The sequence below is a fragment of the Mastomys coucha genome, unplaced genomic scaffold (assembly GCF_008632895.1).
Source record: "Mastomys coucha isolate ucsf_1 unplaced genomic scaffold, UCSF_Mcou_1 pScaffold15, whole genome shotgun sequence".
Taxonomy (NCBI): Eukaryota; Metazoa; Chordata; class Mammalia; order Rodentia; family Muridae; genus Mastomys; species Mastomys coucha.
Window position 1 is genome coordinate 77,589,739 of NW_022196897.1, and position 27,249 is coordinate 77,616,987.

The following is a 27,249-nucleotide window of genomic DNA, read 5'->3' on the forward strand; positions in this document are numbered from 1 at the left end:
GCTGGCCTCGAACTCGGAAATCCACCTGCCTCTGCCTCCCAAGTGCTGGGATTAAAGGCGTGCGCCACTACTGCCCGGTGTCAGCCTCTCCTTTAAGTGCATTCCTCATATTATGTCTGACAATATTTAAATAAACTATATATACCAATGATCAAGTACCTGGAGAAGACTGTTTCTGTATATTCCTTCTCCACTGTCCAGAGATCACTGTTTGCTTTGACTCTCTTTCCTTACATGTAGCTCTCTTCTTCCCACCTCTCTTTCACTCCTTCCTCTCTCTTGCCCTTGTAGTCTCACTCTACAGAAAGCAATTCTCAAATCAATACCACTTAAGACTTAGTCTAGTATCCAGCTTCTTTTGTAAGCCTACTTAGATGATTCCATTTAAATGCCTCTTTGGTACCTGAGAGAAAACAAGCTTAAATCTGACCTCTCCTCCCTTCCCTGGGGAGGCCTCTCCTGATTTTCCACCTCCATTTGGGCAGTAGCAGCCCTCCCAGTCTCTGTGCTCTAATCCTGACACTTTCTTGGACTCATTTTACAAAGTAGGGCCCACCTCTGCTGCAATGGCTATTCCTGGTTGTCAACTTGACTACATCTGGAATGAACCACAATCCACAAATGGAGGACACATCTGTGATTCAAATCTTGAGGCTGGAAGACACAGGCTTCTGACCTAGATCTTGACATGAAGATCTTGAGGCACAGTGGCCATAAAGAGCTTAGGCCCAGGCAAGGTGGTACACCCGTTTACTCCCAGGAGACTGGGACTCTAGAGAACCCTGACTAATATAGAAGTTGGTACCTAGAGGGCAGTGTTCTATTGATATCCCATAATTTATATGGCCATGTGATTTCCAGATTTCTGTTTCTAATATCCCAGTGGCTCAGTAACATTCCTACACCTTTTCTTTGTATTATGTATGTAATAAATGCCTCTTAGTAGCATTACTGGGCTAGAGAATCTGTAGGTCTCAAAATTGTCATCCTAAAAATTTGCACTCAAATTTGACAGTGAAGTCTCCAAATCTTTGTTCTGAGACAGCATCCTGCATCCCTGGCCAGCTCCCAGTGCACTGCATAGCTGAGGCTTGCCTCGAATCCCATGCTCTTGCCTCTACCCCTAGAGTGCTAAAATTACAGGTGCAAACCACTGCACTCACATCTTTCTTCTCTAACTCTTAGGTTTTTGTTTGTTTGTTTGTTTGTTCATTTGTTTGTCTGGTAGGTTGATGTCTTAGTCAGGGTTTCTATTCCTGCATAAACATCATGACCAAGAAGCAAGTTGGGGAGGAAAGGGTTTATTCAGCTTACTTCCACATTGCTGTTGATCACAAAGGAAGTCAGGACTGGAACTCAAGCAGGTCAGGAAGCAGGAGCTGATGCAGAGGCCATGGAGAGACGTTCCTTACTGGCTTGCTTCCCCTGGCTTGCTCAGTTTGCTCTCTTATAGAACCCATGACTTCCAGCTCAGGGATGGCACCACCCACAAGGGGCCCTACCCCCTTGATCACTAATTGAGAAAATGCCCCACAGCTGGATCTCATGGAGGCACTTCCCCAACTGAAACTCCCTTCTCTGTGATAACTGCAGCCTGTGTCAAGTTGACACACAAAACCAGCCAGTACAGTTGGGTTTGGTTTTTTTTTCAAGATAAGGTTTCTCTGTGTGGCCCTGTGTAGTCCTGGAACTTGATTTGTAGACCAGGCTGGCCTTGAACTCAAAGGTCTGTCTGTCTCTGCCTTGTTATATTAAATCCTTACATTAAATTTATAAAATAAAAAAGTCATCATTATATTATAGCCTAATATTTATAGAAATATTGGATATTGAGTCAAGAAAGAATTTTAGCTGGGTATGGTGTTGCATGTGCCTGTAATCCCAGTACTTGGAAGGTGTAGGTAGAATGATGCTACAAATTTGAGGCATCCTGGTGCATGCACCAGTTCCAGGTTAGTCTGGACTACAGAGTGGAACCCTGTCTCAAAGTCTAAAACAGTGCAGGAAAGATGGATCAATGGGTAGAGGTGTTTGCTGTCAAGTCTGGGGACCTGAATTTGAGTTCCCGAAACCATATGGTGGAAGGAGAGAACCGATGCCTAACAAATTGTCCTTTGACTTCCTTGTATCACTACCCTTCCATAAAGCAAATAAATAAAATGTAGTAAAATCGATTTTTGACAATCATATTTCATCTTCTTTTCATAAGAACAAGCATTTGCAAAGGTATTGTTGTTCATAAAGGCCATTCCTAGACAATCAGCTTGTTGTATAAAATCCTTATATTAAATTTGGTTTTTTTTTGTTTGTTTGGTTGGTTGGTTTGGTTTTTGGTTTTTTGAGATAGGTTTTTTCTAGCTGTCCTGGAACTTGCTCTGTAGACCAGGCTGGCCTCGAGTTCAGAGATCTGCTTGCTTCAGATGGGATCAAAGGCATTGTGCCACCAGTGCCTTTAATTTAAACTTGTAAGGAAATTTTAAATATTTAAATATTTATATTAAATTTGTAAGGAAAACATAATTATCCCATTTCCTACTCAAAGAAACCGAGGTCCAGACTAAGAAAACTGATTTTTCAAAAGAAGTCCAAGACTACAATTTAGCATTCGAGGCTCCTTCCACTACATCCCAGTTGCCTCTTGCTTCCCTCTCAGCACAGAACGGTACAATCAATATTTGATATTGCAAGCTCTCAAAAAAAAAAAAAGCAGAGATGTTGACAGCAGCTTAAACATCAGTAGTTAGGAAAAGGCCACGTGATCCTGGCTGGAAAAGCATAGTTTTCTACACACCTTTCGCTCTTCTATCTGAAGCCTTGGTAGCCATTCCTCCAGCCACTGGCAGACAAGCACCTGACAAGCAGCCCTAGGAAACGCAGCTGCGCGGTCCCTTTAAGGCCGCGGGCGGCGCGTGCCCACAGCCCTTTCAAACGGACCAATAAAGGGGCGATGGGCGGTTCTCCGAGGACCAATAAACAGCGAGGACACTGCGGGGTGTGCGGCGGCCCAAGCGGTTTTAAACGGCTTAGCGCAGGCCCCTCGGTTCTGACCCGGCAGAGGTGAGTGGGCGGTGGGCCTCACCTGCTGGCCTGGACCCTGACGACCCGGCGGAACCGGCGTCGCGCGCGCTGCAGGAGCCACGGCCGCGGGCGGGGCCCTCGCGGATGCGCGCCTCCGCGTTCTCGCGAACCCGGCAGGTCTGAGGCGGCGAAGCGGGGCGGAGGCCTTGGAGCCCGCGGCTAGCAGGGCGGGGGGCGTGGGCGCTCGCTCTTGTTGGTGACCCAGGCTGGGCTTCAGGTGAGCAGAGCACGCGGCGGGGAGCTACTGCAGCTTCCGAGGTTCGCGGGCGGCTCCGGGCCGCGCCTGAAGGCTGAGATGTCCGAGGCTGGGGCGGGAGGCCTGCCAGCAGGCCCTTGGTGGAGTGCGCCTCGCGGAATTGTTAAATGAATGGACAAGAGCACGGGAGGGCTGTGGTGGTGGGTGTGAAGGGCCTAGTTGTCTCAGAACAGGACCAGAGCCTGGTGCCCGGGCCTGTCTCCATACCTGCGTCCACTACCTACGATGATTTTGTAAGGATTCTGTTCATTCACCGCCCCGCCCTTGGTTTTCTCCCTCGGAAAGTGTCAGCAGAGTTCAACGATTTTGCAGCTGTGAAGGTTTCTGGGACCAGTACAATATAACCAGCAGTGTAGGTTAGCCAGGCCTTGCCACTTTAGAGCTAGATGAATGAGATTCTCACTTTTTAGCTCTTAGCAAATCGTTGTTGAGAGAGCTGCCCAAAGTCGTGGTAATTGGTATGCAAGATTGAATGCATTTTGTTTCTTGCGTTGGGCATGATGTAAGAGATGTTGCCAGAGTGACTGTTGTGTGTTGCAGAATATATTCTTGTTGATGAATCTTAACAATGAGTTTCTGATTCAGTACCAATAGAGGTTTTGCAGAACTTGTCCCAAATTTATGCACGCCTCTTAATTCTCCTAGGAACCAAGGCATTAAATCTTGGCCCAGATAGGATGCTTGTCTTACATTATGCATAATTATAGAACTGAAAACTCATTTTTAGGAAGGTGAAATCCTTTTTTTCTTTCTCTATTTTCATCACCCTGAAAATTCCTTCTATGACCTAAAGAGTGAGATTATAAATCAAGCTAATGGTCATTTGAGACTTTTCTAAAGTGACTGGACAAGTTAGGTTTAATAAGGAGAAAATCAAACTTTTTTTTGCCAATGTAAGTTAAATCAAGGTAGTAAATCTGTAATGAAAAAATTGTACACAAAACTTTTGTTTAAGAATTTTTTTTTTTTTTTACATAGGGCTGGAGAGATGACTCAATACTTAGTGGGCATTGGTTGCATTTCCAGAGGAGCTGGGTCTAGTCTCAGCAGCCACAACCGTCTGTAACTACGGTTCCATGGAGACTGTTAACATCAGGGCCTCCATGGTCAGGCCTCACAGACCTCCTGTTGCCAGGGCAACAGCCGCCATATTCCCAGAATCCTTTGGGCTCACCTTCCACAGCCACTATGTTTGAACCCATATATATATATGTGTGTATATATATATATATATACACACACATATATATACATATATATATACATACATATATGTATACACACACACACGTGTGTGTGTGTTCCCCATATATATGGGGAACACTCCTCTCTCTCTCTCTCTCTCTCTCTCTCTCTCCCTCTCTCCTTCCCTCCCTCCTTCCCTCCCTCCTCCCCTCCCTCCCTCCTCTCTCTCCACTACTGCCCCCTCTCTCCCTCTCAATTATATCTCTTACACATGGAACTGTTTGGGCCTAATGTGTGGCATGTCCTGACTCCACCAGCCATTCTAACACATCAGGGACCAACCCCCTCTTCTGGCTGGCATCCATGGGCTCTGGACATACATGGTACACAAACGTGTGTAACAGGCAAAACACCTATACATATACATATTTTTAAAGATCTTTTACGGTTATTTTTGTGAGCATATGCTTGATGTCAGCCAAGTTGGTGGAATTCTATCATGTGGGTTCTGGGGATCAAACTTTAGTTGTCAGGCTTGGAAGAAAACATCCTTACCATTTAACTCTCCTCTCTGGTCCCATAATTTTACATAAGTTTTTAATGCTGTTAACTTGAGATGGCAAGCTAAGGTATTCCATAACAATATGCCATATACTTTCCTCTTCTTTAAAGTTTGAATTATCGATTTTGAATTATGTGGACTGGTGTGTGGTAATTCAGCAGTAGCAGTTCAGTTTGGAAAAAGCAATTAAAAATAATTAACTTCTTAAGCTTTGGATAATGTTAAAATATTTTTCCCCAAGATTTATTTTATGAATGTTCTGTCTGTATATGTATGTGCAGCATGGATGTGCTAGTCCCCACAGACTTCTCAGAAGAAGGCATTGGGTTCTCTGGAACTGGAGTCAGTTGCTTGTAAGCAGATATGTGGGTGCTGGGAACCAAACTTGGGTGTTCTGCAAGAGCAACAAGTGTACTTAAGCCTGAGCTGTTTCTCCAGTTCCCAGTGGTTAAAAATCTTGATAAAGATGAAAACTTGCAAGGCATGATGGTTCACACCTCTAATTTTAATATGTGGGAGGCTGAAGCAGGAGGATTGCTGTGTGCATGAGTCTCGCCTGGGCTACATAGTTAGTTTCTGGTCAAAATAGATTACAGAATGAGACTGTCTCAGAAAAACAGCAACAAAAACCCAACAAGAGCAAATGAAAACTGTATTCTAGTAAAGCCAGGCTGTCCAGTGCTCTGCTGAGACTGATGGCTGTTAGATGTTAAACATTATTCTAGATTCAAGGAATACACTTGTGAACCTGGGAAAAAAAAAACACCTAAGGGAGTTTAACAGATTTATCTTTTGAACAATTTACAATAGTATATTACAGTTTTTATAATCCCTTTAGCTTAGGCTGGGGCCTTGAACAAAGTAAATTCTTAAATGTGTTTACTACCAGTAGCTAATTGTAATGGTTCCTATATGCTTGGCCCAGGGAATGGCACTATTAGGAGGTGTGGCCTTGTTGGAGTGGGTGTGGCCTTGTTGGAGTTGGTGTTTTACTGGGGGAGTGGGCTTTAAGACCCTCTTCCTAGCTGCCTGAAAGCCAGTCTATTCCTGTCTGGATGCTGCCATGTTCCCACCTTGATGATAATTGACTGAACCTCTGAGCCTGTAAGCTAGCACCAATTAAATGTTGACCTTATAAGAATTGCCTTGGTCATGGTGACTGTTCACAGCAGTAAAACCCTAACTAAGACAGAAGTTGATACTAGGGACTGCAGTAATCCTGTAATAGGCCTGACCATACTTTTGTTTGGAAGAATGTGGGTTTTGGGACTTTAGATTTGGAAAGCAGTGGAATCCTTTAAGTGGAGCTTAATGGGCTATTCTATTCTAGTAGGAATATGGAAGACTTTGTTGCTGAAAATGATTTGAACTGTGAAGATCTGGCCCAAGAGGTTTCAGTGGAGAAGAATTTCAGTATGTGGAGTACAGACTGTTTTTTTGTTTTGTTTTGTTTTGTTTTGTTTTGTTTTTTTGAGACAGGGTTTCTCTGTGTAGCCCTGGCTGTCCTGGAACTCACTCTGTAGACCAGGCTGGCCTTGAACTCAGAAATCCGCCTGCCTCTGCCTCCCAAGCACTGGGATTAAAGGCATGTGCCACCACTGCCCAGCTAGAGACTGTTTTTATGGTATGTTAATGAAGAATGTGGCTGCTTTTTGCCATTGTGTGAAGAGTCTGCCTGAGGCTTGGGTGAAGAGATTTAGATTAATTGTTTTAAAGAAGGAAGTCTAAAAAAACCTGCCTGGTATAAATTCTGTTGTGTGGTTAAAATATATGGTTCAAGTATTAAAGGGGCACCAGGAAGTGAAATGGAGCTGAATTTTGTGTTCTAGGAGATAACAAATTAAGGGAGTGGGATTTTGGGGAAAGATCCTACCCAGCTAAGTTTAGCTAAGTGGTACACACCTTTAATTCTAGGAGACAAAGCCAAGCAGATCTCTGAGTTCAGGGCCAGCCTGGGACAGAGCAAGTACTAGGTAAAAGAAAGCTTAAGTCCAGGTGGGGTGATACTCAATTTTAGCCCCAGCATTCCAGAAATGGAGCCATACAGATCTCTGAGTTCAAGGTCAATCTACTAAGTTTCAGGACAGCCAAGCTTAGGCAGTGAGGTATTTGAAAAATAGAAAGCTGGTAATAGAATAAAGGGGGCCATGTTCCAGTCCCAGCAAGCAGCAGAACTCAGCAGCTTGAGTTCTGAGAAAGATTATGTAGCTTGCTCAGAATCATTATGACTTACAGAACCTGAATTTAAAGGCAAGTTAAGTTAGGTAGCCAGGGTCTATGCTCTTAGGGTCATCATATATAAAGTAATGGCTTTTAAAAAAATTTTAAGAACAGATTTAGAACAGAATGCACTTATCTTCCTTGATGAATCTACTAGAAATATGAAATATGGATAACAGGTATGGTATTATTTTAGGGAGCCAGTTGAAAATACAGTGTTTATTTTATGGGCAGCTGTGAGTGTGGTAAGACAAAGGGAGTTTAAAATTGGCAGTTGTGGGGCTGGAGAGATGGCTCAGCAGTTAAGAGTGTCGACTGCTCTTCTGAAGGTCTTGAGTTCAAATCCCAGCAACCACATGATGGCTTACAACCATCCGCAGTGAGATATGATCCCTTCTTCTGGGGTGTCTGAAGACAGCTACAGTGTACTTACATGTAATAATAAATCTTTTTTAAAAATAAAATAAAATTAGCAGTTGTGTATAGCTTTGAGATAGAGGAATCTTGCTATATAGCCCTGGCTAGCCTGAAACCCCCTATGTAGATTAGGTTGGCCTTGAACTTGGGGTCTTGCCTTTGCCATCTTTATGATGGGCTTTACAAATGTGTACCACCCTTCCGGTTTTAAAATTGAGATGTTAATCTAATTGTGATTGTTTCTTGGTGGTTAGTGTTAGAGAGGTTTGAAGTTTTGAATGATTCTCATACTCTTACATCTTGAGTTCAAAGATGTTGCTTAGGTATTTTTTTTTTAATTTTTGTATTTATTTTATGTGTGTGTTTTGCCTGCATATGTGTATGTGTATCACAATGTGTCTGGTGTCCATAGAGGTTACCTAGACTATAGTATTGAGTCCCTTGGAACTGGACTTGCAGGTGGTTGTGAGTCACCATGTGGGTGCTGTGAACAGAACCAGGGTCCTATGCAAGAGCAGCAAGTGCTCTCAACTGAACCATCTCTCCAGCCCTACTTAGGTTGTTAGCAGTACACTAATTGTGACTACTTAATAAACTTTCAAAACATGAAGTTTCTTCCTTTTGGTCTTCACTTTTCCTGTTTTCTGCCTAAAATGTCCCAACCCACTTTGCCTTTATCTCAAACCTATGTTAACAGGCTTACTACACATTCAACTTAAATGTCAACTCCTTAAGCAGTTTTCTATAGTCCCAATTAGAATAGCTGTCTTGGTGCCTTTTACCTCATTTCTCTCTGTTTCATGTATTGTTATTTGATTGGTTTTTTGTTTGTGTCAGAATTCCTCACAGAAATGAAAGCAGAGTGTACATGTTTTTTCTCTGTACATGTCTTTCTACTCTATATTAGTACATTACACAGTGCCTGGAACAAAGTAGGTCAGTCAGTATAGATGATGGAGCACACCTGTCAGTAATTAGGTGGTAGAGGCAGGAGGAACAGGAGCTCAAGGTTATTCTTGGTTGTTAGGAAGTTTGAAGATAGCCTAGACTATGTGTCCACTTAGGACCTGAGTTCTATCCCCCTGACCCACATGGTGGAAGGAGAACCAACTCCTATTGAAGGAGAATCAGTCTCCACATGGATGCTAAAGTGGTGTACTTGTACATACACACACACACACACACACACACACACACACACACACACAAACACACTAAATAGATGTGGGGTTTTTTGGTGTGTGTGGGGGGGTTCCTTTTTTTTTAAGCAACAAAAGTAAATGGTAAAAAAGTTTTGAACAAAAGAAGTCTAAACTGACATAGTCTTCTGTATGTGATGAAGCTAAACAAAGACACTGTGTAACTGTGTGTCAGTGTTTGGTATCTTTGGATGTAAACAATCCACAGATAAGCTCAGAAGTCTTCCACTAAGAAAACTAGAAAATTCTTAGGTTTATGTTTGTGTTGTTCGTGTGGAAGTGCCTAAGCCCTCATAAAGGCCTTCACTAATGTGAGAGCAGTAGGACTGGTACAACCCTGGACTGCTGTCTGCATGGGCCTGTGTCCTCTTGTGCTGTGATATGTAGACACTTGAGTCAGGATTAAAAACAAAAAATAGTTTTTACTCCTTAAAAATTTTCAGCATTTCTGGGCCCGGTGGTGGTGGAGGGCGCCTTTGATCCCAGCACTTGGGAGGCAGAGGCAGGCCGATTTCTGAGTTCGAGGCCAGCCTGGTCTGCAGAGTGAGTTCCAGGACAACCAGAGCTACACAGAGAAACTGTCTCGAAAAACCAAAAAAAAAAAAAAAAAATTTTTTTTTTCATCATTTTACTTATTTGTTCTTTTCTCACACTCTGGAAACCATTCTTTCTTTTTTTTTTTTTTTTAAACTGTCTTTGTAGTTTTCCTCTTCTAGAATGTCATACATAACTGAAATCATTCTACCATATGTAATGTGCTCAGATTGACTTCTTTCACTTCACTGAAAGATTAGATTCATAGAGTTTGGTTTGTTTGTTTGTTTTTGGTTTGTTTGTTTTTGTTTTTTCAAGACAGGGTTTCTCTGTGTAGCCCTGGCTGTTCTGGAACTCACTCTGTAGACCAACCAGGCTGGCCTCGAACTCAGAAATCCACCTGTCTCTGCCTCCCACGTGCTGGGATTAAAGGCGTGCGCCACCACCACCTGGCTCATAGAGATTTTTTGAAACAAAGTCTGATGTAATATAGGCTGGCACTGAATTTATATGTAGTTGAAACTGACCTTCAGCTCTTGATGCTTCTGCCTCTGCCTCTGAAGTGCTAAGAGTACAGGTGTTCAACATCATACTGGGCCATAGGAACTTTATATGAACATAGTTTTTACTTCATTTGTGTAAATAGATTCGTTGGATCATATGGTTAAATTATGTTTAGTTTTTTGTAAGAAACTGTCAAACGGTCTTCCAAAGTGACTGTAACTGCTTTGCAGTCTCATCAGCAATGAATGAGGTTTCCTACTGCTCCATTCTTGACTGCACTTAGTTTTAACAAGTTTCTTTATTATTATTATTTTTTTAATTTTCTAACCATTTTAGTAGGAATATAGTGCTCCTACCTTTAAAAATGTTTTGTTTTCATGACATTGACATTTTGAGAGTGATAGTTTGTTTGTGTGTGTGTGTGTGTGTGTGTGTGTGTATGAGAGAGGGTGGGGGGAGCGCATAAGCACATACATATTGCCATTGTACCTGTGTGGAGGGCCAGAGGACAACTTATTAGAGTTGGGTCACTCCTTCAACATGTGAGTTCCACGGATTGAACTTGGACCATCATGCTTGGTGGCAGCTGCCTTTACACATTGAGCCATCTCACTGGCCTAGTTAATGTGATTTTTGTTTTGTTTTGGAGACAGGGTTTTTCTTTGTAGCCTTAGCTGCCCTGGAACTTGTTCTATAGACCAGGTTGGCCTCAAACGCAGATCAGCCTGCCTCTGCCTGCCAAGTGCTAGGATTAAAGGCATGTGCCACCACCATGTGCCTGACATTGAGCCATCTCTTAGCCCCTTGGTTTGTTTATTTTGGTTTGTTTGTTTTTGTTTTTGTTTGAAGCACTGTCTTATCTTCTGGCACTATAAAATGTACTGTGCTTCTCCTTTATGTTTCCCTAATTCAACTCCAGAATTAGAATTAGACTGTTCTTCCTTGAGCTCTGGTTCCTTTTAGTGGGTATTTAGAAATCAAGATGCAGATACACAGTATACTTTCCACTGCAGGGGTATCATTGGTATGCCCTCTCAACTGAAAGAATTAGGTAGTTAGTATATGCTAGTGTCCTCCATGGCATGTAGGTATATATAATTGTTTTTGTATCTTTCCATGTATGTTTACATTAAGATAGACATGCAGTTTACACAAATAGACATTCCTCTTGACAATCCGAGGAAACTTAAATGTCCTCTTTGCAATTTGCCCGTCCTGCAGAAAACATTGTTTTTCTAATTTGGCAACAGTATTTGTTCTTGTTACAGGTCTTGATCTAGAGGTGCATTCAAAACATTGCAGTTTTGTTATAGACATAATTGCAAATGAACCATAATAACCTTGTATCTTTTTGTTTTGTTTTTGTTTTTTTCTAGACAGGGTTTTTCTGTATAGCTCTGGCTGTCTTGGAACTTGCTTTGTAGACCAGGCTGGCCTTGTGCTCAGAGGTCTGCCTGCCTCTGCCTCCTGAGTACTGGGTCTAAAGGTGTGTGCCACCACTTCCTGGCACCTTTTTTATCTTGTTAAACATGATCTTTATTATTTTATGGAAGAGTACAGAGCCTTGACATCTTGATTATATTTATTCTTAGTTGTTTGTTACTAATTAAAATGACTTTTCTTATTTTAATTGTGTGGTGGTGGGAGTACCTGAATGTAAATACTCAAAGAGGCCAGAAGAGTCAGATGCCTCTAAAGTTAGAGTTTCATCAAGCTTTTTGGAATACTAGAATAAGGCAAACCATTATTCCTTCATAATGATTTAATCAAGGGGTAGAAAACAGGGCTGTGATATTTGTTAGTGCTACAGTTATTTTATTACTGAGAAACTTTTTTTTTCCCTTTTTTTCCGAGATCTGGAGAAACTTGACATTGAAAACACCTTGTTTATTGGGTAACTGAGAAATACTATTTCATAAAATTTTAAACGTGGGAAACTTGTCGGTACAAACTTATAGTTCTATACATGAGAATACTAAAGTCTCAAAGATGAGGTGATTTCTCTGACGTGTTATGTCTGACGTAGTTAATGTCAGGAAGAAGTTGTGGAATAATTTTTCCCTCCCTCCCTTTCTTTCTCCCACTATAGCTTTTAAGTTAAAAAAAAAAAATTGCTTTACACTTGTGCTTTAACACTACAGAGTATGTTTTTACATTATCAGATCCTTTTAGTTGGAGGCAAAGTCTCTGATTTTAAACTCTCACTGTGTCTAATATGTTAAAAATAATTATGCTATCATTTCTTTAAAAAGAGGATCTATTTCCGATTCTCAACTAAAGAACTAAATCATTACCATTGTCCAGATAACCCTCCTTTCTTGCATTCCTGATTATATTTCTTATCTCTTCCTTTTAGTTTTTCTTTTTATGTATATGAATGCCTGCATGTATGTATATGTAATACATGTTTGCAGTTTCTGCAGAGGCCAGAAGATCCAGAACTGGAGTTACAAGCAGTTTTTAACCACCACGTAGGTGCTAGGAATCAAACCTGGGCCCTCTGAAAGAGCACCCAGTGCTCTTAAAAAATAAAAAAATTAAAAAAAAATTGCGTGGTTTTAATTCCAGCACCTGGGAGGCAGAGGCAAGCAGATCTCTTGAGTTCAAGGCCAGCATGGTCTACACGATGAGTTCTAGGACATCTAGGAATAGTCCCTGTTTTAAAACAAACAAAATAATTACTTATTTGTATGGATGTTTTGCCTGAATGTATGTCTGTATCATGTGAATGTATGATAACTGTGGAATACAGAATAGAGTGTCAGATCCCCTGGAACTGGAGTTACAGAAGGTAATGAGCTGCCATGTGGGTACTGGGAACTGAACCTGGATCCTGTATAAGAACAAGTGCTTTTAACTGCTAAGCCATTTTTCTAGTCCTTTTCCTGCCTCTTCCATACAGAGCTTTCAGAATATCATCTCTTAGTTTTTTATTTAACCACAGATATATGTGCTTCTAGATATATTGTTTGGGCTTGTATTGATGCACTATAAATTAAGCAATTAATCTTGAAGCTTTTGGTATTTGTTTGTTTGTAACATGGGGCATATTAATTGTTTCTTAATGGTTTCTTTTTGTCTTCTAGAGAATTATATTTTGAAAATAAAGGTGTTTAATGTGACTTGCTATATGAAGACATTATTTTAGGATTTTAAGCCATAAAAAAGCCCATCTGAATATTGAAAAATCAGGTTGGAGGTTGGAGAGTTGGCTCTGAGGTTAATTAAGCACACTTCTTGCTTCTTGAGAGGACCTGAGTTCATGTTGTGTGACAACACTTTGTCTGGGGAGATTCATATACATGCCTTGTTTACCCCAGATAATAAGCCCATGACAGACCAAAGACTGGATAACACCAAAGTTCAGCTTGGCTAAACAATGAATTTTATTAGGGTTACTTAATAGGAATATGGGTGAGGGGTTACTTAAAAGGAGCAGAAACAACTCAAAGACAGATGTATCATCAGCACTCAACCTATAAATGAGGGGGCTTTTCTTTGCCCACCCTAGCTCTGAAATAATGAGACCAAGACCTGATATTTTTGTTAATGAGCTTCTTGGACTAGAGTTGGGCAAATACTGAGCTATTCTAACCTAACTACACTGGCCTGGCCTATTCCCAGCAACTTCCCTGCTATGTGATATTTGGCTGCCATCTTAGTCTTGCTCTAGTTTCTTCTGCTCCATCCATTCTCTCTTCATGGTAACTCATCTTCCCCTTTCTCCTCTTTCCACCTGGTACCCCCTTACTGGGATTGGATGTCCCACCACTCTTGCCAGCTATTGCTGAGTAGCTCCTTATTAACCAATCAGAGGTGATTGAAAAAAAAAATTTACGCAACATTGAGACAGGAGATGCTTGACCAATGCTAACATTCATACTGCAGCCAGATCTCAGGGCTCAGTAGTCAGCATCTGAATAAACAGCTCATAAAAACCACCCTTCAACAGGTGACAGCTCTCAAAAGCTGGAAACCTCAAGTACAAGATCGGGGAGTATCCTCTCCAAATGACTCAGTTGATCTAAACCTCTTCAAGCTTGCCTGATTTCAAGAGTCTTTGTAGCTAGGCTTGTCTGAGAGTGACTCTCAACAAACTTTTCATATATAATCTTGGGGAGAGAGGGTCATAGTCAATCTGAACAGTTTTAGGGACTTCCTGAAGCTATTTTGAGTTGTTTTACCTTTTGTGTTTCAAAGGAGATGGAATGTTTCAATCTCGAGGAAATTGATACACAGCAGTTCAGTTCTAGTCACATACATCAAGTAGCTCATAGATGCTAATAACTCCAGCTTCAGGAGATCTAACATTCTCTAATGGCTTCCCTGGACATCTGCATGCATGTTTACATGTCCAGCACAGACACACACAAATACTTACACATAATTAAAAATAATAAATCTTTTTAAAGAAAAGAAAATTCTGACTGGATTTAAATGATACATTTTCATTTGTTCTAACAAGGGGTACTTCTTGATTCATATAGGTTTTTGGTAATCAAAGTAACTTGATTTGACTATTCCCAGATGCAGTTTGAAAGAGTAGGCCTGGAGTGGTGGTAGCATACACCTTTATTCCCAGCACTCAGGAGGCAGAGGCAGGTGGGTCTCGAATTCGAGGCCAGCCTGGTCTACAGATTCAGTACCAGGATGGCCAGGGCTGTCTCAAAAAATAAACCAAAAAAGACATTTATGATTCATACTAAATGGTCAGAGACTGGTTGGTTTTAAGAAAACATGTTACAAATAATTAACAATTGCTTAGAGAACTGACTTTATTTCTTAGGTATAAAACCAGACACAGACAGGAAGTTAGGACTAGTATTTCACTTCCCCTTGAACTTCCAAAATTGTTGGAAGGGACATACAAAACGGTTCATACAGCTACTTTGGAAAATGGCTATTTACTTGTAAGATTAAATATATACTTCATGTACCACAAAGCATGTGGGTATTTACCTAAGAGAAATAAAAGTGAACATATATACAAAAACCTGTATGAAAAAGACTGTTAGCAATTTTCTTTCAAAACATGCTAATAACTTAGTGTCTTGACCTGGTAAATAGGAACATAGTATTTATAGCTTGCAATTAAGTAATAAAAAGGAAGGAATCACTGTTATATGCATCTGCATGAATGATCTGTTATTTTTGGTTTTTGTATTTTTTGGTATAGAACCCAGGGAGTCAGACTTGATGAATAAGTTGGAGAGACAAAATTCAGTGGAAAAAAATGATACTCCGTGATAATCTTTAAAGATCTCAAAGACGTGTATTTATTCCTTTGAGTTTTTGGGTTTTTGTTTTGTTTTGTTTTAGTTTTAGTTTTAACTGTATGGAGGTCAGAGAACTTTGTAGAGTTCTTTCCTTGCATCTCTATGTGGATTCCAGATATTGAACTAAGGTTGCTAGGCTTGTTCAGTAAATACCCTTACCTGATGATGGATCAAGAAAAAGTATTGCTTATTCCCTGAGATATTAATTCAATTTCCCTACAAATTTTTCAAGAACTTCCTTTGAAATTACATAATTATACATACCAATTGTATTTGTATACAATATTTCTTTGCTTAAGTAGACTTGTAAATTATTGGTGATTTTTTTGAAAGGCCATCTTTTATTCACAAGAGGGGGAAAGTTGTCTTATTTTTTTGCTTCCTAGTACCATCCTACCTATCTGATATTACCTATTTCTTCTGCTGTGAAGGAAGTCTGTAAAAAGACAAGGGGAAGCATTGAAATCTGCTAGAATTTCTGAGTCTTTATGTTGCAGTTTGAAAATTGCTACTTCTAAGAGAAGTTAATGGCGGGGTGGGTGGTGGCGGGGTGGGAAGCAGCTTCCATGATTTACTCTGATGATTTGACTATTGTCTGCAGTAATTTTTTTTATACCCTTTGAAAACTTTAGAATTGTGGTATTGGAAATTAGTCATCTTCTGTGATATTACCTTTATTACTATCAAACCAGAGATTCACTTCCAAGTTGTTCCATTATTTACCTCCTAGTTTGGAAAACCTTTGAGCTAGAGGCGGCACCCTGGGCTTGCAGACCTCTGGGTAAAGGTCGCTGTGGCCCCTTTAAGCGTTCTGTGTGCGTGCAGAGGAGCATTGAGGGTGGGGCGGGCACTATTGACAGCGGTGCTCCTGTCCCCGCCCCCGTAGGAGGCGGTTCCCAGCAGCTGACTTGCCAATGCCGCTGCTGGCCGCCTGCTACCGGGTATTCCTGCTAATCCTGCACGGACATTAGACCTCACCCTGCTAGGGTAGCGTAAGTGTCAGACGACAAAAAGGGGCAAGCATCCCGTCCTTGTCCAGAAGTCCTAGTGAACAGTACATGGGACTTAACCGGCCTTTCAGAGTATAGTCCGGGAAGGAGTGAAAACAATGCCCTCCGCAGTGTGCTAAAGCTGGGGCATCAGCTCTAATTGTGGGTGGTGACAGCGGCCCTACGATGTTTAGATGTGTTGTATTTGAGTGGTTCCCCAGCCTAATTCCTGCTTGGGGTAAAGAGAGGATTGACTTTACCAGAGTTTAACCTGGTGGGGCAGGATGGGGATGCAGCAGAATCTAATGCTCTGGGCCTTGGGTTCTTAGCTTGGGATTTAGAGACTTGGCTAGCCTCCTGAGTGAGTAAGCTCTAGATTTTCAGTCACCTTGGTAGTGTTGAACAGTAACTCCCAAAGTTGACCTAATTCACAGCGGGTTTAGCTTACATCTCCCCAGAGGCCTGTGTTGGTATACAGTACCCATTTTGGAGACATTGACAATGATGATCTATTAGAGTTCAGCTAACCTCCTTTCCTGCTGATAAAATGGCACAATGTAAATGATATGTCACTTTACCTGTCTCAGTTTTTGAAGGAATGTTTGGGAGGTCATGATCCTAGAACAAGGAAAGCAACCGAAATTTGGTGAGATAAGTTGCTAGAGAAGCCATTCATATTACTACCTCCAATAATGCAGAATACTCAAGCAAGATGATTAACTTTTGTTCTTATTTTTGTTAATGGGAGTATCTGGAGGCAGTGAAGGTATTTATTAGAAGGAAAATGTTAATCGTTTTTACTTCCTCCATATAGAGATGAGATTCTTTTTGGCCTTGGACAAGTAATAGTAATCTTAAATATTCTATGACAGTTACATAATTTTTAATCCTTTTTTAGTCCGTGCCCTTCCTAGATGTGTTTTAAGTAAGGATCTCTAAACATATAGGTTCATTATTTTGTTTTATGATTGTCTTCTTTTTTTCAATTGAGCATCATTGCATGTCAGCAATCATTTAAAAGGTTTAAAATTTTAGAGCATTTATTTATTTGGGGTTATAGTCATGATAAAAATGTCACAACCTGTATGAATATGCCAGAGGACAATTTAAAAGAGTTATCTCTCTGTATCATGTGGATCCCAGGGATTGAGCTCAGGTTTATCAGACTTGACAGCAAGTACTTTTTTTTTTTTTTTTCCCCCAAGACAGGGTTTCTCTGTGTAACCGTGCCTGTCCTGGAACTCACTCTGTAGACCAGGCTGGACTCGAACTCAGAAATCCGCCTGCCTCTGCCTCCCATGTGCTGGGATTAAAGGCGTGCGCCACCACCGCCTGGCCGACAGCAAGTACTTTTACACACAGAACCATCTTGCTGGTCTGGTTTATTGTTTTTTGTTTGTTTGTTTGTTTGTCTGTTTGTGATCTTGGTGATAATGGTATGTTATCCAGGCTGGCTCCCAAACCTTTAGAACCTTCCAGATAGCTCTAATAAAAGTTAGGGATTGTGCTTTGGGTGGGCAAAATCTTTCCTCAAGCTTCTTAGGCTCATACTTTGATTCTGCAGTAGCATTTTCTTAGCCACAGTGAGAGTCCAGGAATGGTAATCAAATTCAGAGCTCTTGTATTGAAGAGCTTTGTAGGTCAACAGCTTGGGAATTTGCCATAGAAGAGTTGAACTGCCAATGATTCTTTTCAAGTAAAAGGCAAAGCCAAACTGCTTATTAGCTCTCTGGTTATTGTAGACTATCAGAATATAGAAATTTAAAATAAAAGCATACCACATTTAGCATTTGGGTAGTTGGGGAAGAGTCGTGGAGAAAATTTCTAACATTATTTATCACATAATCTCTCTGTGCCTTATTTTTTAGGTGGTTGCAGAGTTAAGAATACTAGATTGTTGGGATCCCTCAGCTGCAAGACATCGGAGTTTGCCACTGCAGACTCAACTCACGCCTGCTAGGCTGAAGGTGGAGACTCAGGACATCCAGCAGGTCTCAGCTCAGGGGAGTGGCTGGAGGAGCAGTCTACAGTGGGGGAGGGGGTCAACAACAGATGTCCTCAGGCTGTATATGTGCCAGCCAGTAGGCGTAGTCCGTGAGCCTTTGTTTCAGGCACAGCGGGCATGAGTTGAGTCTGCCATGGCAAGCTCCGATGTCTTGCAGCTGAGGGACCCCAACACTAGATTACTAGCTTTTGCATTTTATGATAGGATTTTATGCTCAAACATGTATATATTTAAGCCCTAGGCATTTACTAATCTAATCTTACCTTTTTTTTTTTTTTGAGACAGGGTTTCTCTGTGAAGCCTTGGCTGTCCTAGAACTCACTCTGTAGACTAGGCTGGCCTCGAGCTCAGAAATCCGCCTGCCTCTGCTTCCCAAGTGCTGGGATTAAAGGTGTGCGCCACCACGCCCGGCTACTAATCTTACTTTTTTTAAAACCTGTTTTGGACATTTTGTAAAAGTGGAATCATACCATATAGAGCCCTTTGACTTAGCATAATGTTGTCAAGGTTCAACTGTGCTATAAGTTTTATTCATATTTTATTTATGTGTATTCCTATTATTTTACTGTATTAATTCACCACATTTTGGTTATTTATGTTGATACACATTTGCCACGGACTGGGATTTCTTACGGGGTCCCTTGTTCCGCAGGACGATGGGTTCTGACCAGGTGTGCACGGGATTCGGCTTTGTCAAACAGACTAGACACGAGTGGTGTAAGGTCTGAGCGTATTTCTTTAAAAATGACATGAGGCTTTTACAGTCATTGCAAAAGAGAAATGAAAAATCTGGCAGCTCAGTAGTCAAGGTACATCTGAGACCACCTAAAACACACTAGGTCTAAAACAGCAGCCATCTCCTCTGGACTGGCGAAGCACTCTCAGGCTCATACATGGTCCTAGCCAGAGTCTTGGGAGGCTGTGGGTGCTTCAGCCAGAATAGAGGCTTGAATCTCGAGTCCTCAATGCTGAATCTTCAATGTTGAATGTTCGAATCTCGAATGCTCAATCTCTTGAATCTCGACTGGTGCTGCACCGCGCGCGCGTGCGTGCTCACACACACACCCTGGGCCCAAGTGCTCTGGGCGGGGGCGGCTCTGGACTACGTGAATCTAAGCTCTGGTTCTAGTCCGAGCGCAGGGGAGTCCAAGGCAGGAGACTGACTTTCCTTGAAGTTTGCACCTCAAATACCGCCATCACGCAAAGTGTGCGTGGCACACATTTAGTTTTATTTGTTTTAGTCATGAAAGTTTATTTGGTTTTAATTTCTGCTATCGGAAAATATTTCATTTTTCTAAGGAGAGATTATTCAAGCCGCCTTTAACTTTGACCTTTTGTGAAACTGAAGTTTTGTTCTACATGTATTCCATATTATTGTGCTTCTTCACTACTTCCAAAATAAATTATGGACATCAGAGCATGGTCTTTCTTTATGATAATTGTTAATTTATATTTGCACAGGAAGACAAAAGTATGTTTCTAATACTTTAATACTTTAATATACAAATAACAGAGCTAAGTGTAGTGACATACCTATTATCCCAGTAAATGGGAAGCTGCTGAGTCAGGAAAATTACAAATTTGGAGGCTCACTCGAGCTGTCTAGTAAAACTATCTAAAAAGGGGAGTTAAGACTGGTTTCAGTTCTTTACTTAATCAGTGTACCAATAAAATTAAAAGAAAATGACTATAAAACTATTAAGAGGTCTGTGTGTTATGTGTAGTATGTTTTCCAGATGTTCAGTTTGATTTAAAGTGATATCATTTTAAAGTATCACAAACAAATTTTTAGAAACTAAATTTACTTTGAATGTTTGAGTTCTATCAAATTATAAATTAATGTCAAATAAAAAGAGTGAAATAGATGCTTTCTATTTGCTACCAGATGATAACTAGTTACCTTTTTGAACACTCGGATCCTTTAGAAGATTCTGAGTATCTCCAAGAATTTTATCTAAACTAACTCATACAATCCACCCAATAATGGTAGAGTATTATTATTCCTACTTTTCTACATATGTTGCTAACTAACTTATCCCTGGTCGTTCTCTTAGTGGCTTTGAAAAAAACATTGTTTAAACAATGTAGATTCCAAGATAAAATAGAAAATCATAAAAATGTTCTCAGGAACTAAAACTAAAATTTCATGAATTACTACTTTGGGGATGAGTGTATTTTTTTCTTTCCATAGCTAGTGTTTACTGGTTGTGTGTGTGCTAGGCAGGCACTGTGTGCATGGTGAACTGTAGCTTTTTGTTGTTGTTGGAACTGGAGAGTTACTCTTTTGTTGTTTGTTAAAATAGGGTATTATAGCCTCAACTTATTCCCCTGCTTCTCCCTTCTGAGTCCTGGAAGTATAGGCATACAATACTACCCAAGCTCTGCCTGTTCTATTACATGCTAACTCAATCTATACTCTCTCCTTGGTCTTCTCACTATGCACTACCCTCCTTCAGTGCTGTCATCTATTCTCTTGGGTTTAGTTACATATATCTGTTGACATTCCTACTTTTGAATCTCTAGGTCATATGTCTTTTTGATGCTCCAGGCTTGAGTTCCCAACTGCTGCATACATCGACACTTGTCTAATGTACATCTTAACTCAGCTTGCCTAAAATCCCTCTTTTTTTTTTTTTTTTTTTTTTAACATGAACTCAGTAAAGGAATATTTGGGCACTTAGAACATGACTTTTCTCTTAGGTCCAGGGTACCATGATCTTTAAATTCTTCATGGCCTTCTGATTGTTTTTCTGTTTTTCAAGTCATTCTGTACATGGACTTCCATATGTGTAGGTGGTTTTTGATTACTTTTGTTTTTGAATCAGGAGTTCATTCATCCTAGGCTGTCCTGCAAACTGCATGTGTACCTGAGGATGACCTTGGTATCCTGATTTTCCTGCCTCTACCTTCTGGGATTGTGCAGTGCAGGGACAGACCCCAAGACTTTATGTGTACTATGCAAGCTTTCTATCCACAAAGTCACATCTCAGACCCTCTTTGAAAAATACAAGTTTGACTGGGACTGGAGCTTAGTAAAGCACTGACCTAGAGGCCCTGAGTTTAATCTCTAGTATTTCAGTCAGTCATCAGTTTGGTAATCAATAAGTTGAAAAACAAACCACTGGCTGAGAAAAAGAAACATACAAATTTGATGACAAATGTAATTTTATAATAATCCTCTAAAGTCTCCTGTTACTTTTGAACTGATATCTAAATTGTTTAACATTTGCTTAGAAGGCCATTCAAAGTCTGACTTTGATTTCTTCAGCGTCATTCTATATCTTTCCTTGTTGAATTTATACTTAAGCCTTGTTAATTAAAACTACTACAATAAAAGAAGTTAGAATTGATGCTACACAAATTTCTAAATGTTTATTTACATGTCTGTTTATTTCTGAGAGTTGAGTTGTAGACAAGCACATGACTCTGAACTATACTGTGAAGAACACAGGGCTCACACAGACTACACAAACACTCCAATACTGAGCTATACCCTTAACCTTTGAATCACAGTTTAACTAGCATATATAAATTTTACCAACAAAATGGTGAGTGAAATAGCAACTCGTAGTAAAACTACACTCTATGTGATAACCTTTATTCAGATGACCATAGAATATGATTGAGCCAGAGCATAGTGGTGTATGCCTTTAATGCCAGCACTTAGGAAACAGGCAGGAGGATCTCTGTGAGTTCAGGGCCTGCCTGTTCTACATCCAAGTTCCAGGCCAGTCAGAGCTACATGATTTATGAGACCATCACAAAAGAAGAAAACTCTGATTAAGATATAGATTTGTGGTGGTTTATGCCTTTAAGCACCCTACATAGTAAGTTTCAGGACAGAGGGATCCTGTCTCAAATGAACAAAAGACAGATTTAAGCATTCTTTAAGGAAGTGGTTTTTGTGGGCAAAAGAAGAGGGTGGAAATGGCAATAGTATTGCAATTTGTTGGTTGCATGGTAGGTTCACATCAGAGTGTTTGTGTGTTTGCTTACTTTTTTGAGGGTCTTGACATAGAGAGCTAAGGTTAAACTCACTAGTTGGCCTCAAATTGGCATACCTTGCCTCAGCTTCCCAAATGCTGGAATACAGAAGTATACTACTGTGCCTAGCTAACCAGGTTTGTTGTTGTTGTTGTATTTTACCTATGTGAACTTGTGTCATAAAGTGTCAGATCCCCTGGAACGTAGTTGGTACCATGTGGGTGCTGGGAATAAAACTTGAGTCCTTTGGAAGAGCAATAAGTACTTTCAGTTGCTGAATCCTCTCTCTAGCATACAGTTTGTCAGTTTTGTTAATTTTACTGTGATGCTTCATAACTCACACACACAATGCATGTGTATTTTTGTTGTATGAATTAGAAATTCTAAAACTTTAATCATAATTGGTGACTCATGCCTGTAATGATCACACTTAGGAGGCTAAAGCAGAAGACATTATGAGTTCAAACTCTTCTTGGGCTATTACATATAGCAAGTCCTTGTCTCAGAGAGACAGACAGACAGACAGAAACAGACAAATAAATGGAAAGAAAAGCAAAGGGAAAAAAAAATCAGAACTGGCAAGCTGACACAGTGGGTAAAACTCTTGGCACTCACCACATGCCCAACAACCTGGAGTTTGAGTCTAAAGGCAGCAGGAAAGAAATGACTCTGCAAACATCAAAAATAAAATTTTTTTTAAGTTAAAATTATTGAAAAAAATTAGTGGCGTTCCCTTTTACTGTCCACCTTCTGTAGCAACCATGAAAGAAGACAAACACAAAGAGCACACATATAAAGAAATGTTTGTTCTTATCATTTTTACAGCTATTTTATTATGAAGCAAGTCTTTTTTTTTAACACAAGAAAGCAATAATAATTTTAAAAATCCAGGCTACAAAGTAGCAGATGCCACTTGAGAGTATGTAACATAAACAGTTTTATAGAGGCATTTGGGTAGCCTGTTTCTTCATGTTTCTTAAGGAAGAGTAGGAGTAAGGAATAAAAGAACAAGGAGTGAACTCAAAAAGATAATGAAATATTCAATTTCTCCTAGAGAATATTTTCAAGACTTCTATTGAGTAGCTTTTGAAAAATAGTCTAGTCTGGTAAGGCTTTCTGTTTTGTTCAGATAAAGTCAGATAAACTGTCCTAAAGAATAGATGACATCTGTGCATGGTCCAAGTATGGAGCTCTAGCCTAATCTATGAGAAAATCCATTGTCTTGGTTTAGGGGAGAGAAGAGGACCTGTGAAGAAAAACAAAGTCCTCTATTTGCTAATGTAGACTTCTTTTGTGGATGGAAATTTCTTTTATAAAAAGACAGCTTCTCAGAGCTATTTATTATACCTGAAGTTTTGTTTTGTTTTGTTTTCTAGTAACCAAATAGAAATGTGCCAAGATGTTGATGGTAGGGGGCAGTTGATACATTGGTTTCCAGTATTCTCTTAAGAGCCAAGTAGCTCATTTCTTTGTTTTATTCTTTGTTATGTATCATATTTCTCATTTAAAAAAATGTTTTTTTTTGAGACCGTGTCTTATGTAACCCAGACTGCCCTCAAACTCACTAAATGTAGGTGAGACTGATGTTGAAGTATTGATCCTTCTGCCTCCACCTCCCATTTTTTTCTGATTAAGATGTCCTATTAGCTAATTGTGCCATACTCCTTTAATTTTAGCGCATAGGAGGCAAAGGCAGGCAAATCTCTGAATTTGAGGACAGCCAAAACCTGTCTCAAAAAACCAAAACAAAAAATAAAGAAAAATGTTCTATTAATGGAATTAAGTAGTAGGCATTTGATCAAACAATGGACTTTTTTTAAAAAAAAGATTTATTTATTTTATGTATATGAGTACACTGTAGCTGTCTCAGACACACCAGAAGAGGGCATCAGATCTCATTACATGAACCACCACCATGTGGTTACTGGGAATTGAACTCAGGACGTCTGGAAGAGCAGTCAGTTCTCTTAACCTCTGAGCCATCTCCACAACCCCCAAAATGGACTTTTTACTCTTTTTGGTTTTTTGAGACAGGGTTTCTCTGTGTAGCCCTGGTTGTCCTGGAACTCACTCTGTAGACCAGGCTGGCCTTGAACTCAGAAATCCGCCTGCCTCTGCCTCCAAGTGCTGGGATTAAAGGCGTGCGCCACCACTGCCTGGCCAAAAATACATGCATGATGAAATAACTAAAGAAAAGTCATTTTTGTCATATGAGACTATTTAGTTACTAGAGTTAACGAGTATCTACTCTCTACTTTTATCTGACTAGGAACTACTTTTAACTCCAAGAGAAAACTAGAAGCACAATGGGAGATGACAGTGAGTGGTTGAAACTACCAGTTGATCAGAAATGTGAACACAAGGTAAGACTTCTAGAACTTAAATGTTATTATCATTAACTTGTTTTATCAGCAGTTATACTATTAATTGTATACCTTACTTAAACAATTTATACTTATATTTAATGTTTATTAGTATATTTGATATTACTATATATATATAGAATATTATATACTTATTCTGTTTACTTATACTTAAACTATTTATAGTATAACTTACTTAGAATATGAAAAACATTGGCAGTTTAAAAAAAACACTGATGTCTTGTTAAGAACATTATTTTAGCCAGGCAGTGTTGGTGCATGCCTTTAATCCCAACACTTGGGAGGCAGAGGCAGGTGGATTTCTGAGTTCAAGGCCAGCCTAGTCTATGGAGTGAGTTCCAGGACAGCCAGGGCTACACAGAGAAACCCTGTCTCAAAACAACAACAACAACAACAAAAAACCCAAAACATTATTTTGTGCCATTAGAAATAGGTATCTTCTATTTAAGTGTGGCTGGCAGTACACTCCTATAATACCAGTACTAGGGATGTTGAAGCAGGAGAATCAGGAATTCAGGGCCAGCCTTGGTTACATAGCAAATTCTAGGCCAGCCTGGGCTAAGTGACCCTGTCTCAGAAAAAAAACAAAACAAAACCAAAACAAACAAACAAAAACTCAGGGAGATAATTTAGTAATAAAAAACACTTGCTGCTCCAGCCTAATGACCTAAGTTCTAAACCCAAATCTATGCAAAAGGCTCAGTTCAATAGCTTGACTTGCATTTGTAATCCCAGCACCCTCTGGTTAGATGGGAGATGGAGACAGGTAAATTTCCTGGAAGCTCTCAGGCTAGCTAGCCTGGAGTATGCAGTGCAAAAATGAGGGAGACTCTGCTTCAATAAAAGGGTAGAAGGAGAGAAACTATTACAAAAAGTTGTCTTGTGACCTCTACACATACATACACACACACACACACACACACTCTGGCACATGTATACCTTTAGCCACACAAATACCCACATAACACACATACCCCACAAACACAAAATAGGTGTCTTTAGCTTGATTAAGATTTTTTTCCCTCTAATCCCAGCACTGGAGGGAGAGTGGAAGCAGGGTGGATCTTTGAGTTTGAGACCAGTCTTGTCTACAGAGTGAGTTTTAGGACAGCCAGCTATACAAAGAAACTCTGTCTCAAAAACAAACAAAACAAAACCACCCTCCCACCCCCCACCCCATATTCTGGAAACAATTTAAAGAAAGAAAGAAAAGTGTATTTAGTGAAGAAGAAAGGTGTATCTTTAAAATATCAAGTTGGGTATTTTTTTTTATTCTCAAATTCATTATTTTATTGAAAGTGCTTTTTGCATTTGCAGTTATACTCTGGTTTGGATCTTGATGTCCAGCATTTTTTAGATTCTCAAGTTTATATGATATATATTCCAGTATCTGTCCTCTTAGACTAGCCATCTATTAATTATGGATAATTTTAAGCCAATAGTTAATTTCTGATTCATAACACTATTTAGTGATTATCTTTTTCAATTGGCTTCATCTTCCCTAACTATACCTGTGGGGTTTTTTATTTTTATTTAAACTTATTTATTTAATTTAGATACAGGGTCTGGCTATGTAGCTAAGACAATCTTCTGCCTCAGTTTACTGAGTGCTAGAATTATATCTACATAATTTACCACGCCTATCCATTTTTAAAGCAAATGTCTACCAGGTAGTAGAGTTGAGAATTCCATTTCCTTTCTTACAGATGTCTACTTAAAATCCACAGGTTAGCAATTTTCCCATTTTTGTTTGGGTTTTTGATTTGTTTTTTTGAGATAGAGTTTATCTCTATATGGAAGTCTGGACAACTTTTAAAAGGTCCTGTTAACTGAGATGAATACAGGAGTCAAACCAAGGTCATCAGGCTTACCCAGCAAGCCTCCTTACCCACTGAGCTGCCTCTGTGGCCCTGCTGTGAATTTTTAAGTAACTTTAGCAAAACATTCTTTTGTTTATTGAAGCTGGGCAGGGATGGTACAGGCCTTTGATCACAGGACAAGGGAGGCATGTGGATCTCTGAGTTCGAGGACAGGTTGATCTACATAGTTCCAGGACAGAGAGAGTCCCTGTTTCAAAACAACAAAATAAATTGTTCATTGACTACTTACTTTTTGAAAATTGTCAGAATTTCTTAAACTTCTTTCTTTTTTCCTGTTATGAGGTATTTTGTTCAAATTTTCTGATATGGGATATTCTTTTACTTCTACAGATTATTATTGAAAAATATCATTAACCTTGTTTCAAAATACTAATTTTGTTTTAGCTATGGAAAGCAAGATTAAGTGGGTATGAAGAGGCCCTGAAGATCTTCCAGAAAATAAAGGATGAAAAGAGTCCAGAATGGTCTAAATACTTAGGATTAATCAAAAAATTTGTCACTGATTCCAATGCTGTGGTTCAACTGAAAGGACTAGAAGCTGCACTTGTCTATGTTGAAAATGCTCATGTTGCAGGAAAGTGAGTAGTTTCTTTCCTAGAATTCTGTAAACATCCCTGTGTAATGCTACACAGATAAGTTTATGTATATTTATAGAGCCTCTGTTACAGTTTTAGAACTGTAGTCTTTCGTTGTCTTTAATTAGTCTGAATGGTACATGAAATCTCTAAAGTGGAATAATTATCTGTTTCCATGTGTTTGGGTACATGTGGAAGTCA

General features: G+C 39.8%; 1 protein-coding gene and 1 long non-coding RNA gene across 6 annotated transcripts in view; one reads left to right on the plus strand and one right to left on the minus strand.

The window, feature by feature from the left end:
* LOC116090476 overlaps positions 1–3,394 on the minus strand; it is a 31,898-nt gene extending 28,504 nt beyond the window's left edge. Inside the window, exon 1 of the long non-coding RNA XR_004118689.1 lies at positions 2,792–3,394. This is a non-coding gene — a long non-coding RNA (uncharacterized LOC116090476). The remainder of the gene's footprint in view (positions 1–2,791) is intronic.
* Ckap5 (cytoskeleton associated protein 5) overlaps positions 2,942–27,249 on the plus strand; it is a 92,056-nt gene continuing 67,748 nt past the window's right edge. For 2 of the 5 annotated variants that reach the window (XM_031371005.1, XM_031371010.1), the window contains exons 1-3: positions 2,942–3,057; positions 24,479–24,572; positions 26,858–27,051. In XM_031371005.1, the coding sequence (XP_031226865.1) occupies positions 24,516–24,572; positions 26,858–27,051 (251 nt within the window). In that variant the 5' untranslated portion in view covers positions 2,942–3,057; positions 24,479–24,515. The other 3 variants (XM_031371006.1, XM_031371008.1, XM_031371007.1) reach the window with 3 other exon arrangements.